This window comes from Pogona vitticeps, chromosome 5, assembly GCF_051106095.1.
Source record: "Pogona vitticeps strain Pit_001003342236 chromosome 5, PviZW2.1, whole genome shotgun sequence".
NCBI classification, from domain to species: Eukaryota; Metazoa; Chordata; class Lepidosauria; order Squamata; family Agamidae; genus Pogona; species Pogona vitticeps.
In genome coordinates, this window is record NC_135787.1 from 86,007,253 (window position 1) to 86,027,188 (window position 19,936).

The window sequence follows — 19,936 nt, forward strand, 5'->3', positions numbered from 1 at the left end:
TCTTATGACAGAAGAGTAACAGTTCCATTTTTAAATTGGATTTGAAATAGTCTAGCTAGGAATCTTTGGAAGTAGAAAAATAATCACCATTCATTTCTGATTTCCCATTCAGTTTACCTCTTTGCATCTCTAGGAAGAAGCAATATCTGATACTTTCTGCTCCTCTCTCTCCTTCAGTAAAAGCTCCTCATGGTGGAGGAATATATAGAAAATTCACATGCAACCTATGTCATTATTCCCATTCAATTTGTAGGGCCTCTTGGCCACTTTTAATTAAAAAGAGGAGCATGAAGACCTTCATCTTGTTTATTTTGATCCTGAGCATCATGACTAAACAATTTATTTATTTTATTTTATTTATTCTATTTATACCCCGCCTATCTGGTCATTGCGACCACTCTAGGCGGCTTACAACATATAATACAACACAAATATAAGAAAATTATAACACAATTAAACAATTCTGGATGGAAAACATATGAAATGAATCAAATAGAGAGAGGAGGGGAAAAATCAAGGATTGTAAACTGGATCTCTGGGCATGAACCTTGGTTTGGAGGTTCATACTGTTGTGTAATTTATAAAGGAGGTTGCCAGACACCGAGATACTAGTAAATGCCATGAGTAAAGACAGTTTTTATGGTCACATATCTCTTGTCTTATTTGGCATACATCTGTCAATGTTAGATCTACCACCTCATTTTTAGAAGTTAGAACTTTTAAAGGTACTGTCCCAGTTCCGAGCACTTTCAAGCTTTCTTGATTTGCTTGCAGTATCCTTGGTCTATTCTGTGTGTCAAGTTGGCTGAAGCATTCTTTAAATCGGCAAATGTGTATGAAACTACCACTGTCTAAGAGGAAATGTCTCTTATCATCCACGCCTTCATAATCAGATATTTGAAATACGTTCTTATTATGAGCAATTTTACCATCATAGGATCTTTGCTTGTAACTCATGCTTGGTCTTCCTTGTGATGTTCTAAAATTTCTATGACTGCTGAAATGTCTTTGGGTTCTGGGGGCCGCTCTTTCAATACTAGTACTTGCACCTCTTGGTATTTGAGTTCCTGTGCCTTTAAATCTGCAATACTTGGCAATGTGCCCAACCTTTGAACATATATGGCATCGCCTCTCTTCAGGATCAGGTCTCATTCTTAATATAGGCAATTTTTCAGGTACATTGTCCATTGCCCTTTTTAATCCTGAATCTCTTAAATAGGCTATTGTGTATTCCAAGTCCACCTCTGCTATACACTCAAGCATAGCTTTCTGATTTGCATAGGATTGTGGTAGACTAAGTAATATGCAAGTGTGGAACTCAGTATCAGATACTTCTGCCCCTGCAGCTTGAAGCTCTGTGACAATTTTCAACATTTCATCTAAATGCTCATTGATATTGGCTCCTTCTTTCATTCTTATACTATATAACCTTTCCTTCAGGAATATTATGTTCTTACTTGATTTGGTGCAGTATTTCTTTTTCAAAGCACCATATAGTCCTTTAGCTGTTTTATACTTAGTCACTAATGGAGTTTCATGGTCTTCTATACAAGAGTATAGCAACATTAAAACCTTTGCTTCTTTAATTTTATATTCACTGTGTGCTGGCTGGCCTTCACGTATATCTTGGTCTATCACATCTAAACAGTCCTGTACTTGAAGAGAAACTCTCAACCTTGCATCCCACATTTGAAAGTTGTTCTGGTTCAGCTTTGGGATTGCAAATACACCACTGCTGTTACTTACTCCCAGGTGAAAACGTTGGGTGGATGTGTTAGCTTCTGGAGTAGTAGTAGACATCTTAATGCTAATAAATGTTGTCTCACTAAGTCAAAAGTTAAATTATCTTCTTCTCTTCACTCTCAATCCACAAAAAAATAACACTCTGCTCAATTATGTAAACTTCAAAAAGGAAAAAAGATAAAAAGGTTCAAAAATATAACAACGGGTTTTGGTGTCTCAAAAAACTTATCAAAAATGCAAACAAAGCATCCAAAAATAAACGAAGCAATTATAGCAACTGGAGCAACCATCCTCTGCTACCAAATTTGTTGTGTAATTTATAAAGGAGGTTGCCAGACACCAAGATACGTTGTTTTAAATATATACCGTATTTTTCGCTCCATAAGACGCACCTTTCCATAAGACGCACCATTTTTTAGGAGAAGAAAACAGGAAAATATAATCTGTTTTCTTCGCTCCATAAGACGCACAGACTTTCCACCCCCGTTTTGTGGGAAAAAAGTGCGTCTTATGGTGCGAAAAATACGGTACTTTACTAAGCCTCTTAGGAAAAGGTACACAGGGATCCCTAGTAAATAAACATAACATCTAAAAACATATACATTACATACCATATACTAATTGAGCAACATATGCATCAGTATTTCAGGTAACGCCAATAGACAGGCAAACACAAAGGTTATGCCTTGCATGTAGTATCGCACCGTCCAAGGGAGGGTGTGTGTGTGTTTTGAGGGTGAAACAAAGCTACATTTATAAAGGTGATTGACTATAGGGAACACATGAGGTTTGTTCCAAGCTTGTTCATTAAAGAGAAAGGACATGTTACAGATTGCATATTACAACACATACCTCCCCAGCTGGATCCCCCAATCACCAGCCAGTGCACACTCCTTCCTCTTCAGCTGCTCAACCTGGGCTTCCCTGCCCTGTCTCCTTGACTGATAGCCTACTCAGATTGATAGCCCATTCCTTGGATGATATCCCAGCCAGGGACTGGTCAGACAGCCAAAGAGGAGGAAGAGAGAAATACATTTCAACTGGCGAGTAGGTCATTTGCGGGGAAAAGGAATGCATATGAACTGGCGCAAACCTCCAAACCGAGGTTCATGCCCCTTTCCCTACCTGAGCCTAACATTGTATTGTACAATACAGCCATAGTCCACAGTTCAGAAGTTCAAGACAATAATTTCTTAAGCTAAATTAATGGCTAGGCAGTTTTTCTTATTTTAACAAATTATCTATGATTGTTAATAAATTTTCAAGAATGAGAAAACAGACTGAGCAATAACTCTCACAGGTGAAGCTAGAAAGTTCATTTGGCTCTATTATCCACATTAATGATGGGAAGTAGTAAAACCATCATATTTGATTATTGTTCCATAAAGATTGAGCACAATTTTTTAAGCTTACCATATGACTAGAATATGCTGAAACTAATAAGTGTAATGCCATCTTTTCTCTGTCTCATAAAAAATGAGGAGGCAAATGAAACACTGTATAGAACTGAAAATGATAAAACTAAGTTGTCTAGACTTGCTTTTATAGTCTTATTATTGTACTTAAAGGTAACAAACTGCCAATTAATTTAAACTAATATATGCTATTGTAATTGACAAGTTTGGACATCTTGCAAACACATTGTTCTAGTGCCAACATTTATCAGGCCTTGGCATAGCTCCAAAATAGGATTCACCTGAGGTTCTGAAGGACTTTACATGTAGTTGAAGAGAGGGTTCTCTTTGTCAAATGTTTCTTTCACTGCTGTCCCTGGAATTTGCATCAGAAAAATATTTACTTACACTTCAGAGGGCTTCACACATTGCCATAGTTTTCAGAAGGAAAGATCTTGCATGGTTATACAGGTGGCAGCATCTCTATTATTTCTCACAACCATCAGACTCTGCATGAGATCAAAGAAGAGGCAAGAGAGAGTTCAGGAAGATGAAGAAAGGAGTTATGAGTGATAGAAAAGATAGAACATCAACTTCAGTTTTTTTATTTTCTTCTATCTAACATTGTTGGAGAATGGTTTTATAGAAATACTTATATGGCCCCAAAGGCCGTGGTTCAGAAGCCTGATGCACTGTATGTCTGCATATACAACATGGAGGTGTCAGTTTTACAGCTTAGTACTTAGGCATTTAAAAAAATACTTTTATGCAATTCCCCCTCTTTCCGAACAGTACGATTTAAACAACAGGGAGAAAAATGAACAGAAGTTTTATCCTGGTGCCACTGCATTTTTTAAAGAGCTGTTTCCCTAAAGTATTCTAATAATGGTTCTATCTGTTTTATAGGATTCTAAGCAACAATAAGATATCAGGATTGAAGAATGGTTCCTTTGCTGGGTTGAGCCTTCTTGAACGACTGTAAGCTTTTTCATTTTATATGTTTTAAATATTAGAATAGAAGAAATCTTTCAGTTCTTGAAATGTATATTACCCCGTTTCCCTGAAAATAAGACCTAACCTGAAAATCAGCCCTAGTATGATTTTTCAGGATGCTCGTAAAATAAGCCCTACCCACAAAATAAGCCCTAGTTAAGTGAAACCCTGCCCTCCACCATTGTGCAGCACTATGCAGCAACCAGAAGATGACATGACTGTAAAATAAAACCCCTGAAAATAAGTGTTTTTGGAGCAATAATTAATATAAGTCACTGTCTTATTTTTGGGCAAACACCGTATTGTTTGTTTTAAATTGAGATACTCAGTTTCATACTAGTTGATTAACCTGAGTGAATATCTCTGGTGCTGAACATAATAAAATAAATTGTTTCAGGAAGGCAGATATTTCTGTGCTGCCAAGTATGTATGACACGACCTTAGTATCTTACTGCCGCATAAACAAGACAGAACAAATGCACATAGATTTTCATGATTACAGCCCTGGTCTCCCATTTTGAGTCTTCAGATTCTGCAAAGGTTAGGTGGTGCAATTTTTAATTATTCCCCATCCTCCCTGCAAACCTCTGCATGCCTCAAAGTCTGCTCTGGGATGGATGGTATGGTTTATTGAACTAAGTTAATGATATTTGAATTGGACCAAACAGAATTGGGGGTATTATTACCTCTCAGGTTTCAGCTCAAGTTCTTGGTATGTCTGCTGTTATTAAATTTATTCTTCATATTGGTTATGAGCAGCTAGTGTTATTTTAAGATTGTTGATACAGTTCTGGCCAAAAATATTGTCACCCTTGCAATTCTGTCAGAAAAAGCAACCCTTATCTCAGAAAATTGTTACAATTGTAAATGTTTTGGTACTCACTTGTTCATTTCTTTGGTTTGCGTTGGAACAACAGAAAAACAGAGAAAAGTCAAGTCTGATACAATCCCACACAGAAACCCAAAATGCACTGGCCAAAATTATTGACACCCTGTCTAAATTGTAAGAAATAATTGCTTTTCAAGCGTGTGATGCTCCTTTAATTTGTATTTAGACACACCTGTCGCAAATAAGAGGTGTGGGCAACGTAGTAATCACACTTGCAACCACTTAAGATGGAGAAAAGTTGACTCAACCTCTGTGTTGTGTGTGACACTGAGCATGGAGAAAAGAATGAAATGTAAAGAGTTGTCTGTGGATTTGAGAGGAAAAAACTGTGGAAAAATATCGACAATCTCAAATCCATCTCCAGAGATCTTAATGTTCCTGTGTCCACTGTGTGCAATATCATCAAGAGGTTTACAGCCCATGGCACTGTAGCTAATCTCCCTGGATGTGAACGGAAGAGCAAAATTACTGAAAAATTACAACAAAGGTTTGTTTGAATGGTGGATACAGAATCTAGATTAACTTCCCAACAAATTCAAGTTGATCTGCAGACACAGGCTACAAGAGTGTCAGCTGACACTATCTGTCACTATTTGAATGAAAAGGGATGCAGTAGTAGGAGACCCAGAAGGACACCACTGCTGACACAGCAAGAGTGCAGTGTGCCAAAACGTATGTGACAAAACCACAATCCTTCTGGGAAAATGTACTGTGGACAGATGAGACAAAAGTAGACATCATGGCATTGTTGACAGAAAAAGAAATGAGGCATTCAAAGAAAACACAAGTCCCTACAGTCAAACATTGTGGAGGTTCAAAGATGTTTTGGGGTTGCTTTGCTGCTTCTGGCGCTGGATGCCTTGACTGTGTGAACGGTATCATGAAATCTGATGATTACCAAAGAATTTGGGGGCGCAACGTAGTGGCCCTTCATGGATTGCTGCCTTGTCGTGGCGAAGGGGCTTGAGTAACTCAGAGAAGCTATGGGCTATGCCGTGCAGGGACACCCAAGACGGACAGGACATAGTGGAGAGTTCCGACTAAACGCAATCCACCTGGAGTAGGAAATGGCAAGCCACTCCAGTATCTTTGCCAAGAACACCCCATGATCAGAAACAAAAGGCTAAAAGATATGACGCTGGAAGATGGGCCCCTCAGGTCGGAAGGCGTCCAACATGCTACTGAGGAAGAGTGGAGGACAAGTACAAGTAGCTCCAGAGCTAATGAAGTGGTTGGGCCAAAGCCGAAAGGACGCTCAGCTGTGGACGTGCCTGGAAGTGAAAGGAAAGTCCAATGCTGTAAAGAAAAATACTGCATAGGAACCTGGAATGTAAGATCTATGAACGTTGGGAAGCTGGAGGTGGTCAAACAGGAGATGGCAAGAATAAACATTGACATCCTGGGCATCAGTGAACTAAAATGGACAGGAATGGGCGAATTCAGCTCAGATGATTATCATATCTACTACTGTGGGCAAGAATCCCGTAGAAGGAATGGAGTAGCCCTCATAGTCAACAAAAGAGTGGGAAAAGCTGTAATGGGATACAATCTCAAAAATGACAGAATGATGTCAATACGAATCCAAGGCAGACCATTCAACATCACAATAATCCAAGTTTATGCACCAACCAGCATTGCTGAGGAGACTGAAATTGAACAATTCTATGAGGATTTACAACACCTTCTAGAACTGACACCAAAGAAAGATGTTCTTCTCATTCTAGGGGACTGGAATGCTAAAGTAGGGAGCCAAGAGATAAAAGGAACAACAGGGAAGTTTGGCCTTGGAGTTCAGAACGAAGCAGGACAAAGGCTAATAGAGTTTTGTCAAGAGAATAAGCTGGTCATCACAAACACTCTTTTCCAACAACACAAGAGGCGACTCTATACATGGAAATCACCAGATGGGCAATATCGAAATCAGATTGATTATATTCTCTGCAGCCAAAGATGGAGAAGCTCTATACAGTCAGCAAAAACAAGACCTGGAGCTGACTGCGGTTCTGATCATCAGCTTCTCATAGCAAAATTCAAGCTTAGACTGAAGAGAGTAGGAAAAACCACTGGGCCACTCAGGTATAATCTAAACCAAATCCCTTATGAATACACAGTGGAAGTAAAGAACAGATTTAAGGAACTAGATTTGGTGGACAGAGTGCCTGAAGAACTTTGGATAGAGGCTCGTAACATTGTCCAGGAGGCAGCAACGAAAACCATTCCAAAGAAAAGGAAATGCAAGAAAGCAAAGTGGCTGTCCAACGAGGCCTTAGAAATAGCAGAGAGGAGAAGGGAAACAAAATGCAGGGGAGATAGGGAAAGTTACAGAAAATTGAATGCAGACTTCCAAAGAATAGCAAGGAGAGACAAGAGGGCCTTCTTAAATGAACAATGCAAAGAAATAGAGGAAGATAACAGAAAAGGAAAGACCAGAGAGCTGTTCAGGAAAATTGGAGATATTAGAGGAACATTTTGCGCAAAGATGAACATGATAAAAGACAAAAATGGGAGGGACCTAACAGAAGCAGAAGACGTCAAGAAGAGGTGGCAAGAATACACAGAGGAATTATATCAGAAAGATTTGGATATCCCGGACAACCCAGACAATGTAGTTGCTGACCTTGAGCCAGACATCCTGGAGAGTGAAGTCAAGTGGGCCTTAGAAAGCCTGGCTAACAACAAGGCCAGTGGAGGTGATGGCATCCCAGTTGAACTATTTAAAATCTTGAAAGATGATGCTGTTAAGGTGCTACATTCAATATGCCAGCAAGTTTGGAAAACCCAACAGTGGCCAGAGGATTGGAAAAGATCAGTCTACATCCCAATCCCAAAGAAAGGCAGTGCCAAAGAATGCTCCAACTACCGTACAATTGCACTCATTTCGCACGCTAGCAAGGTTATGCTCAAAATCCTGCAAGGTAGGCTTCAGCAGTATGTGGACCGAGAACTCCCAGAAGTACAAGCTGGATTCCGAAGAGGCAGAGGAACTCGAGACCAAATTGCTAACTTGCGCTGGATTATGGAGAAAGCCAGAGAGTTCCAGAAAAATATCTACTTCTGCTTCATTGACTATGCGAAAGCCTTTGACTGTGTGGACCACAACAAACTATGGCAAGTTCTTAAAGAAATGGGAGTGCCTGACCACTTTATCTGTCTCCTGAGAAACCTATATGTGGGACAGGAAGCAACAGTTAGAACTGGTCATGGAACAACTGAGTGGTTCAAAATTAGGAAAGGAGTACGGCAAGGCTGTATATTGTCCCCCAGCTTATTTAACTTATATGCAGAATACATCATGCGGAAGGCTGGACTGGAAGAAACCCAAGCCGGAATTAAGATTGCCGGAAGAAATATCAACAACCTCCGATATGCAGATGATACCACTCTGATGGCAGAAAGTGAGGAGGAATTAAAGAACCTTGTAATGAGAGTGAAAGAGGAGAGTGCAAAAAATGGTCTGAAACTCAACATCAAAAAAACTAAGATCATGGCCACTGGCCCCATCACCTCCTGGGAAATAGAAGGGGAAGATATGGAGGCAGTGTCAAATTTTATCTTCCTGGGCTCCATGATCACTGCAGATGGAGACAGCAGCCCTGAAATTAAAAGACGCCTTCTTCTTGGGAGGAAAGCGATGACAAATCTTGACAGCATCTTGAAAAGCAGAGACATCACCTTGCCAACAAAAGTCCGAATAGTCAAAGCTATGGTTTTTCCTGTCGTGATGTATGGAAGTGAGAGCTGGACCATAAAGAAAGCAGACCGCCGAAGAATTGATGCCTTTGAATTGTGGTGCTGGAGGAGGCTCTTGAGAATCCCCTGGACTGCAAAGAGAACAAACCTATCAATTCTAAAGGAAATCAACCCTGAGTGCTCACTGGAAGGACAGATCCTGAAGCTGAGGCTCCAGTACTTTGGCCATCTCATGAGAAGAAAAGAGTCCTTGGAAAAAACCTTGATGTTAGGAAGGTGTGATGGCAAGAGGAGAAGGGGACGACCGAGGATGAGATGGCTGGACAGTGTCTGCGAAGCAACCAACATGAACCTGACACAACTCCGGGAGGCAGTAGAAGACAGGAGGGCCTGGCGTGCTCTGGTCCATGGGGTCACGAAGAGTCGGACACGACTAAACGACTAAACACACACACACAACGTAGTGGCCAGTGTCAGAAAGCTGCATCTCCACTAGAGGTAATGGGTCTTCCAGCAACATAGTGACCCGAAACACACTTCAAAAACAGTCAGAAATGGTTACCAACAAAAGGCTGGAAAGTTCTGAAATGGCCAGCAATGAGTCCAGATCTGAATCTCATAGAACACCAGTGGAGAGATCTCAAAAGAGCAGTTGGGAGAAGGCATCTTTCAAATCTGAAGGCCCTGGAACAGTTTGCAAAAGAAGAGTGGTCCAAAATTCCAGTAGAGAGGTGTAAGAAACTCATTCGTGGTTACAGGAAGTACTAATTGGTTTCAGTTATTTTTTCCAAAGGGGGTGCTACCAAATATTAAATTAAGTGTGCCAATAATTTTGGCCAGTGCATTTTCGGTTTCTGTGAGAGAGTGTATCAGACCTGACATTTCTTCTCTCTGTTTTTGTGTTGTCCCAATGCAAACCAAAGAAATGAACATGTAAATACCAAAACATTTGCAACTGCAACAATTTTCTGAGAGAAGGGTTGCATTTTCTGACAGAATTGCAAGGGTGTCAATATTTTTGGCCATGACTATATTATTCTGCATATAAGTTAAATAAGCCGGGGGACAATATACAGGTTCATGTGGTTGCATGTTTTGCTAATTAAGTTTATCACTTGAAATAATGATCGTGGTTTTCTGGAATTCTCATGCATCTCAGACATTAGAAATTTGAAACTGAGGATATTGGTGATACTTATAGCCTAATACTAGATAGAACTACTTTACAAAACTGCCTTGCAGTTTGACCTAGCTTTAAATAGCATTTTTAAACCAACTCTTCATTCTTGAATAATTAGCAATAGGAACAGGTTGTCACCAAATAAAAGCATGCTGAAAGCAAGCCAGGTAAAATGATTTACAAATACAGTGGCTCACTGTTCTGAAATTTTATAATATTAGTATGTAGTTTGGATAATATATTATCAATTAAGTGGTGTTTTCTAGATAGTTCGAGTAATACTTAATCAATAAAAAGCCATTTTATGAGGTAAAAAACACACATCAAAATGCATTTTTCAAAATGTAACTCTAACCTGATATTTCATGTGATGGGTGTACTTGCATCTTGACTACCAGCTTCAAAATTCACAGGCGAGTATTTGTTAAAGCCAACCTCATGCCAGTCTCAATATTCAGTATGTTTTGCCTTTGTTTTGATATGAAGAAGCATTAAAAATCCACTCTCATAGAGCTATATAGAGGCAAGTGGAAGCAAAATCTGAAAAGTATGATGTCTGTCCAGGTGCAGGTACAATTGCATCCCTCAATTTCCATATCAGAGTATTGTCTTTCTTGTCTGTTCAGCCTCACTTTACCTGGTTTATCACTTCACCCAGGCATCTGGGTCAGAACAGAATGGAAATAACATAGTCAATGCTGTGTGTGGCTCCAGGAAAACAAGGGCAGTTAATTTGTTTTTGTTTTTGTTTTCTTTAAAGGTTCATACCTATTTGAATACTTAGACATTCATTAAAATAGCATGATGAAGACCACCATGTTGCTCACGCACAAGGTTCATTGTGTGTTTTGAGTCAAAAGATATTTTGAAAGCAGTGTATTTATGAATGAATGAATCAATCAATCAATAACCATACATTTGCTCAGATTTTATCAATACAAGTTTTGTGTTCCCCCAGTGTCCCCTGTTTGTTTTCCCTCAAACAGAGGTCCATCTTCAGACACAAGGTACTATTTTCTCCCTTTACCCGCTGCATCCAGTGGATCTTTAGCCACACTGTACCAAATATGTTTCTTCGACCCCGGGCGGTCAAATATAACAGGTTTATTTATTGTTTGTTTGGTAAATCACAGAAATAAAGTCATAGATGTTCTTTTATTGTTCAGTCATTAAACTTGGATAGGATTACATGTTTGCCTTTTTGTATTCATTCACATTAACCAGTATAATAATATTTTCTGACTGTCTATTTTCTATTACTTTTATCTCTTATCTATCCTCTAACACAGTGGTTCTTAACGTTTGTTACTCAGGTGTTTTTGAACTGCAACTCCCAGAAACCCCAGCCAGCAAAGCTGATGGTGAAGGCTTCTGGGAGTTGCAGTCCAAAAACATCTGAGCGACAAAGGTTAAGAACCAGTGCTCTAATACTCCAACTTTCCAATCTCTGTCTTAACACTTCAAAACCTCCTCTTTAACTCCCCTCAGTCTCCAATTGTTCTCCTGACTCTGCCCCTCCAGTCCTACCATAGGCTCCTACCTTAGAGCTCCATATGATGGACAGGCGAGACTTGGGCATTCCGCCGCATACCTCCCCCCTTGGAAAGTTTGTTTCATGGGGTAAAACCTACAGTAGTTTACCCTCATGAACAATGTATGAATCAACTTACCAATATTTCCAACATCTTTTCCAATATACTTCTCAGTTATATATTTGCAATATATCCTTACTCTTTTATACATTTTAAAACATATTAATCTTATTACTTTACATTTAAATGACATTAATCAACATTTTTATTACTTGCAAGACAATCTAGTCACTTTTATCCTTATTTACCATTAATTCATCTATAAATTACATTTTTATTTATTTCATATGTATATAAACACTTGGAAAATTTTCTATAGTTAGATATTTCTTTGTTTCCATCGGTCATTCTTCCGGTCGTCTTGACATGGCGTCGGCTACCACATTTTGGTTCCCCTTCACACTCCAGATCTCGAACTCAAAGTCTTGTAAGAGTAGGGCCCACCTCATTAACTTGTTGTGATTTACCCTGATAGTTCTCAACCAGAGCAGTGGGGAATGGTCTGTGCATAGTACAAAATGTCTCCTCCATATGTATGGCCTGAACTTCTGTAACAAACATACAGTTGCAAGACACTCATATTCTATCATGGAAAGGTGTCTCTCTCCAGCCTGCAGTTTCTTACTCAGAAATGTCACCGGATGAAGGTACCCGTTGTCATCTGTCTGGCTCAGCATGACTCCTAGTCCGGTGTTGGACGCATCTGTGAAGACAGTGAACTCTCGTTGGAAATCTGGCACTCTCAAGACAGGACCGGTCATCAACGCTGTCTTCAACTTCTCGAAGGCCTCCTCGCATTCTCTCGACCACAGGATCTTTTCAGCTTTTCTTTTATGTGTTAAGTCAGATAAAGGGACAGCTATTTCGCCGAAATTCTGGATAAAGCATTATAATAGCCAACTAATCCCAAGAAAGATCTGATTTTTTTCTTTGTTGTCGGTCTAGGCCAGTTACTGATTACTTCAATCTTTGATTCTAGGGGTTTAATTATGCCTCCCCCTACCATATGGCCTAAGTATTTTAATTCTGAGTTACCCAGTTGGCATTTATTAGCCTTTACTTTTAACCTGGCCTCATTTAGCCTCTGTAGCACTTTCTCAATATGGCACAAGTGATCTGTCCACATCTGACTATAGATTCCTATATCATCGATGTATGCTACCGTGAATTATTTAAGCCCTTGTAATGTTTGGTCTATTAGTCTTTGAAATGTCGCAGGAGAATTTTGCTACCCAAAGGGGAGGATCCAAAATTCATATGGTCCAAAAGGGCTGCAGAATGCGATCTTTTCCTGATTTTTGGGGTCTAACCCCACTTGCCAGAACCCTTTAGTCAGGTCTAAACTGGATATGAACTGATATCGCCCAATTGTCTCGATCAAATCATCTAGTCTAGGCATTGGATAAGCATCAGGCTTGGTGACACGGTTCAATTTCCGATAGTCTATGAAGAAGTATATACTGCCACCTGTTTATACTATTAGGGCTGACCACAGGCTAGATGAAGGAGCAATGATTTTTTCTTTGAACATCTCATCTAGTTCTTGGCGAACCTTTGCTACATATGGCCTGTTACTCTGTAAGGTGTGACAGCTTGAGGGGTTGCATCTCCTGTATCAATTTTGTGCACCACTCCCTTTGCTACACCAGGCTTATTTGAGAAGACCTGCTTGTATTTTAGTAGCAAGGTTCTTGCTTCATATTTTCGCTCTGGATATAGCATGTCACAGATCTTAACATCTTCTGGATTATATTGGGCTTCACCTCGCCCTTCCCAATATGACAATTCATGTTTATCGTTGTCCACTTCTTTCAAGCCATATAGGACATTTTCTTTTCTATAGTAAGGTTTAATCATGTTAACATGAGCCACTCTTCGACCTTCCTCTCCCTCGTGAATTATGTAATTTACTTCACTCATCTTGGAGATTACTTTAAAAGGACCTGCCCAATTGAATTGCAGTTTATTCCCTTTAATATGTTTCAGCATCAGGACTTCCTCTCCTGGACTGATTGAACTTTCTCTGGCCTTTTTATCACACCAGAGTTTGTGTTTCCCTTGCTGGCTCTGCAAGTTTTATGCTGCTAACTGGCTTCAGACAACACGATAGCTGTGTTCTGTATCAACCAACGGGGGGGGGGGGAGTCATTCCCTTCCCCTTCTTTCTCTAGCCGTCCAGCTGTGGGAATGGTGTTTTGTCTGCCACATTTACCCTGTGGCAGTTCATGTGGCGTCAGAGAGGAATACCCTAGCCGACCATCTCAGCAGGCTCCAATCTTGCAGCCATGAGTGGTCACTCAACAAGATCTTTCATCTTCTGTGCCATTGTTGGGGCAGACCATGGGTGGATGTGTTTGCCTCTGCAGACAACAAGAAGTGCAGTAGTTACTGCTATCGAGCAGGGATCGACCATGGTTTTTGGGGGGATGCATTCATGACCCGCTGGTCCATCAGCCTTCTGTACACGTTTCCACTGATTCCACTCATCTATAAGATAGTCATCAGAGTCCATCAGGACAATGCAGATGTCATCATGATCACCCTATGGTGGTCCCCCCAGCCATGGTTCTCTGCCCTGCAGCAGAAGGCAGCAGAGCATCTCCATCTCCCGGCAATTCCTCATTTACTGACCTTACATCACAGCAGAATATTCCATCCAGACCTAGACTTCCTTCACCTAACAGCGTGGAGGCTGCTCCCACTGTAGCCAATGTCTTAAGCCATGCGCGGTAGTGCTCTACTACACTGACATACTCCTACAAGTGGAAAGTCTTTTGTATGTTCGCATCTTCACATCACTTACCTGTGCAGCTGACTTCCCTTGATGCCATCCTCCAGTTCCTCCTCCATCTCTTCTGATATGGCCTTTCACATTCTACGCTGAAAGTTTATATGGCAGCAGTAGTGGCTCATCAACCGCACTCTTCTGAAGCAGCAGCTTTGTTTCATCATCCTACTCTCAAGCAGTTCTTACACGGCTTGAGAAATATGTGCCCAGCATACAACCCTCTTACCCCACAGTGGTCCCTTCAGCTTGTACTTAACCGCCTCATGAGGCCTCCATTTGAACCCCTGGCTACAGCATCTGAACGGCTGCTCACTCTGAAGATTGCCTTCCTCCTTGCCATTACCTTGGCACGTACAGCAGGGGAGATGGCTGCTCTTAGAGTGGACCCTCCTTTTCTTTAATTCCACCCTGACAAGTTGACACGTTACCCTGACCTTTCCTTTGTGCCCAAGGTGGCCACCTAGTTTCATTTAAGCCAGCCTATTGTGCTCCCTAGTTTTTTCCCTGCACTGACTTCACCTCTCGAACATTCTTTGCACTCTTTGGATGTCAAGCGAGCACTGTCCTACTACGTCTCTCGCTCCTCATCCTTCCACAATTCAAATAGGCTGTTTATCAGCTGTCAAGGTCATTCCAGAGGAGCAGCGGTCACATCCCAGACGATCTCTAGGTGGATTGTTTCTACTATTTAACTGGCATACGATCTTGCCCAGACACCTCTGCCACAAACTGTGAAGGCCCATTTGACCAGGGCAGTGGCTTCCTCTATGGCATTCCTAAGAGGTATGGACCTGTCTGACATCTGCAAGGCAGCCATATGGGCTACACTGTCTACTTTTGTGACCCATTAATGACTGGATGTCCAGGCGAAGGCTGAAGTCACAGTTGGCTGTACTGTTCTGGCCTCTGTGCTCTCGTGATGTCCCTTATCCGGGTAAGCCAGCTTGCTAGTGCCCATTAGTGTGCATTCACAGAGACCACGAAAAGAAAAAGAGGTTACTTTCCTGTAACTCTGGTTCTTTGAGTGGTCATCTATCAATTCACATTTCCTGCCCATCCTCCCCTCTGTCCATCACATTTGCCTTTTGCATGCTGGGTAGTGGTGGACTGTTCTATGGAACTGAGGCACTTGGTGCCGGGGTAGGCTTAAGGGCAGCATGTGGGAGGTCCCGGCAACGTGTGCTTAAGATGTAGAATATTCTGAGGTTTCTCTGCACCGATGCACTAAACTCAGCGTGAATTGACTGATGACCACTCAAAGAACCAGAGTTACAGGTATGCAATGTCTTTGTCTTTGTTTATTTAAGCTGTATATGTTATTGATGTGGAAGAAAAACAACAAAAGTGCAGGATTTCAGTTATGAACATAGAATTATTTTGAACATAGTGATGTAAATAGTACTTTTTACCATTTTATGTTGCTGAAAGATACATAAATTTCATGTAAACCCATTGAGCGTAATCCTTTTTAACATCGTCCGTACACAAATAATTCTCTTCCCTTCCTACCTTATGTTACTTTCACAGGTGCAGATGTAGTTGGTGATCCAGACTGTTTGGGAGATAATGAAAGGCATGTTATACAGTGGGGTCTCGACTTACGAACTTAATCCGTATTGGAAGGTAGTTCTTAGGTCGAAAAGTTCGTAGGTCGAATCTGCATTTCCCATAGGAATGCATTGAAAACCATTTAATCTGTATCTGCTCTTTTCCATCCATAGAAACTAATGGAAAGCTGCTATTCCGCCTTCTGCCACTAGAGGGGGATATTTTTTATTTTTTTCCCTTAGATTCAGGAAACCAGGAGGAAGGCAGGGAACAGTTTGCAAAGCACTTTAGAAATCTTTTTTTTTTCAACGAAGCCAATTTTAAATCATGTTTTAAAGCATGTTGTGCTGATTTTTTCAGCACAAAGACGCACAGGCAGGCTTTTTAGGTGCTGAGCAAGCCTCCCCAAGTCTCTTCGGAGCCAACCCATCAGCTGATAGGCGGGGAGAGGAGGGTGCAGGAGGGGGGGGAAGCACAAAATGGCTGCCAGGCTCCCTGCTGGTGTGGGCTTTTAGCTGTTTCCTGCTCTTTTTCCTGCTGTTTGGGGGCTACCAAGGCCTGGTAAGTGACTTTCTTTTATTTATTTTTAAGTTTCTGACCCTTTTTCCCCTCCAGAAGCCTCTAAGGGGAGGGAGGGGGCACTTTTTTTCCTGTACGTAACTTGAGGGAAGTTTGTATGTCGAGTCCTTATTTCCCCTATAGGGCGGGTTCGTAAGTTGAATTGTTCGCAAGTAGGGTCGTTTGTAAGTCAAGACCCCACTGTATATACCTCTATGATGGTGTTCCGTATACCCCTTCTTTATCAAGAAAATCTGCATTTGGACTGCAGGTCTTTGCTTTGTCCTATGGAGACTCTGCAATGGTCACTTTATACTCATATGGGTGAAGAATTCTATAGGTGTTATTTGCATCTAAGACATTTCAAATTTAACTATTACTGAGAGGTCTAGAGGAAATATTAGTATCATTAAAAAGTGACTTTTAAGGCTGATACTTACAAATGGCTTAGACCTAACAAATCAGTTGCAAGGTTATTTCTTTTTTCCTCTTATAAGCAGCTATCTGATCTGAGCGCCTAGTTCATTCTTTATTGTAAAACTTTATATCTTCTCTCTTTCAACATAGGGACCTCAGAAACAATTTCATAAGTGTTATAGATCCAGGAGCTTTTATAGGACTTCCGTCTCTAAAAAGACTGTAAGTATTTACATTTGTGGATTGGGAATTAAATGAAATATCAGGAGAAAATGTTCAGGTGCAGCGCCTAAGCTCTATTTTAACTGCTCTTGAGCCATAAGGATGAAGTTTCTTGCTTTGTAATGTCTTGTGGCTTTTATTTAAATCTCTCTTTCCGTGTTTTAGAATATTATGTATAGTTTTTGCTATGTCATATTAAAAATTAAAAATTAATATTTATATGGATAAAATTGTATCCCAGAGAAAGGCAGCTAAAATTACATAGTTAGGTTCCTAACTTAAAACACATAATATTTTTTAAAGGAAAACAGATAATTAATGGTTTATGCAGGCAATACTGCTCCCTACTGTAAATTTTGGATTTGAAAGTTAAGTTTCTAAGATAAAGGTGGACAAAGTTCAGCTCATAGGCAAAATTTGGGCCATCAGAAGCATTTTTGTTGTCTATAACACCCAAAAGAAATGTTTGTTTAGGAAGTCTCCTTATGTCCTTTAGGAGATAGGGAAGAAAATTTGCTGTTTTGCTATGTACCCCATTTTTTATTTTTTAAAAAAATTATTTTTGGTAGCCTGGAAGGTACAGGGACATTTCCAGTAAAAAAAAACAAAAAAACTTTGTTAACTCAGTTTTTAGTTAACAAACACACATTATAGCCATCTTGACTAAGTTACTAAAAAGGAACAAAGATTAAATATGCAAATTAATTTCTTCAGTCATGCCTCTCCTCCTTTAGTCCTCCTCCCTTGGGATCATGGCCCACAGACTACAGTGGTGCCTTGATTTATGACCATAATCCGTTCCAGAAGATGGACATAACTTGAAATGGTTGTACGTCAAAGCACCATTTCCCATAGGAATCCATTGAAATGCAATTAATCCTTTCCGGCCGGAGAGAAAAATCACCAAAAAAATCACTGCAAGACTCATTGGAAACGCGATTAATCCCTTCTGGCCGAAAGGGGTGGGGGGAAGAAAAGCAATCAAGCGTGCAAGACCCATTGGAAATGCCCAGAAAACAAATGGAGCAAATTGGAAATGCACAGAGAACAAAGGAGGCAGGTCAGAAATGCAAATAAAACAAAGGAAAAAGCAAGAGAAGCATGCAGGACCCATCGGAAATGGGGGGAAGCCAAACAAACAAACAAACCCCCCAAGACCCATCAGAAATGGGGAGAAAACCCCAAAAAACAACCAAACCGCCCAAGACCCATTGGAAATGGGGGGGGGACCAAAGAGCAACCAAGCCCCCCAAGACTCATCGGAAATGGGGGGAGCAAAAAAGCAACAAAAACCCCCAAGGCCCATCAGAAATGGGAGAAAAAAACCAAAAAACAAACCCTCCAAGACCCATCACAGCACAGAAACATTTATTTATTTATTTATTTATTTGTTTGTTTATTCATTTGTTTGTTTGTTTGTTTGTTTGTTTATTTATTTATTTATTTGTACCCCACTCATTTAGTCAGCATGACTACTCTGGGTGGCTAACAACATATAAAATAAACCATTTAAAATATAGAACAAATATTACATCAATAGATAAGGACTCAAGATGAAAGAACAAAATAAATCAACATAACCCCCAGCTCAAAACCATGCTGCAAAAACACCCAGAACAGTTTTTAAAAAGCAGAAAACAGCACCTTACCTGCAAACACACACACACATGCTCACTCAGAAGCAGAAGAAAGCAATCTCAAGCCTTCTCTGATCGCACACTCTAACTCAGGGGTGTCCAACCTTTCACCTTCCCTGGGCCACATTAGAAGATGAAAATTTGGTTTGGACCGCACATACATTTGGTTTGGGCCACATGGGGGCAGCCTTAGCCATCCTCCGCAGCCCCGCTCCAAGTGCGTTTACCGGCAGCTGCAATCTCAGACAGCAGAGGCTGCCAGCTTCGACTCCAGCGGCTTTATGGGGCCGGGAGGTCCACCTATTGATGGGGACGGCACGATGCAGTCACGCAGCCCCCCTGTCCCCTCCCCTCCCACTCCTTCCTTCCTTCCCTCTCTGCCCCTCTACTGTTGCAACATGCCCCGGCCACATTCCGGCCGCAAGCGCTGGCAGTGTAACTTGAAACTTTGGAATTTCTTTAAAAATAAAAAATTGCACTGGGCCGCATTATGAGCTGACCTGGGCCGCATGCGGCCCTCAGGCCGCAGGTTGGACAAGCCTGCTCTAACTGCTGGGGTGAAAGAGCTACAAAGAAGCAGCCTCATTGCCACCAACAGAAATTTGAATTTCCCGCCTTTTCCCCTGCCTTTTTCTGTTTGTAAGTGGAAACTCCAGTCGCAAGTAGAAGCAAAATTTTGCAGCCGGAGCTGGTTGTAACTCAACATGGTCGTAAGTAGGGACGTTTGTAAATCGAGGCACCACTGTATCAGCCAGTCCAGAAAATAGCTCTTGTATTTCTTAGGTCCCCCCCCCCTCAAATTTTAAGATGTCAAGACAAAAATCTTATTTTTACATAGCAATTGAATTTACTTACAATTTACTTCAAAGTAGATGTTGACTAAAATTCCATTGCTTAGCACAAGCTTATCATAAGCATGATTGCCTGAATATGGGCATTCCCAAAATTGGTTCGTTACTTCTGGATACGATTACTGGATTTTATTTACTGCTTTAATTACGTTATTTTATCAGTGAATAGATGTACAGTCCAGTAAGAAATATTTTAGCATCTCTAATGCTATCTGTAATATTCACAGCATCTGTAATATTCACAGCCATTTTGCAAACTGTGTATAGTAGACTTATTAGCAGTTTTTAGCGGTCATATAATCACCATAGAAAGTCTAAATGATACTGTCACATTCAACATTTGTACTATTTGCTGAATGAAATAGAAGTTTGATGAGGTATATATTATATCCTGAACTGAAGCTATTATTCATGTTTCTACTACCCTGTAACAG

At 40.7% G+C, this 19,936-nt stretch overlaps 1 protein-coding gene across 1 annotated transcript in view; it reads left to right on the forward strand.

The window, feature by feature from the left end:
- The window catches only part of ADGRA3 (adhesion G protein-coupled receptor A3), a 90,349-nt gene that overhangs the window by 14,371 nt on the left and 56,042 nt on the right, over window positions 1-19,936 (forward strand). Inside the window, exons 2-3 of the mRNA XM_020780432.3 lie at window positions 4,044-4,115; window positions 16,943-17,014. Of these exons, the coding sequence (XP_020636091.2) occupies window positions 4,044-4,115; window positions 16,943-17,014 (144 nt within the window). The remainder of the gene's footprint in view (window positions 1-4,043; window positions 4,116-16,942; window positions 17,015-19,936) is intronic.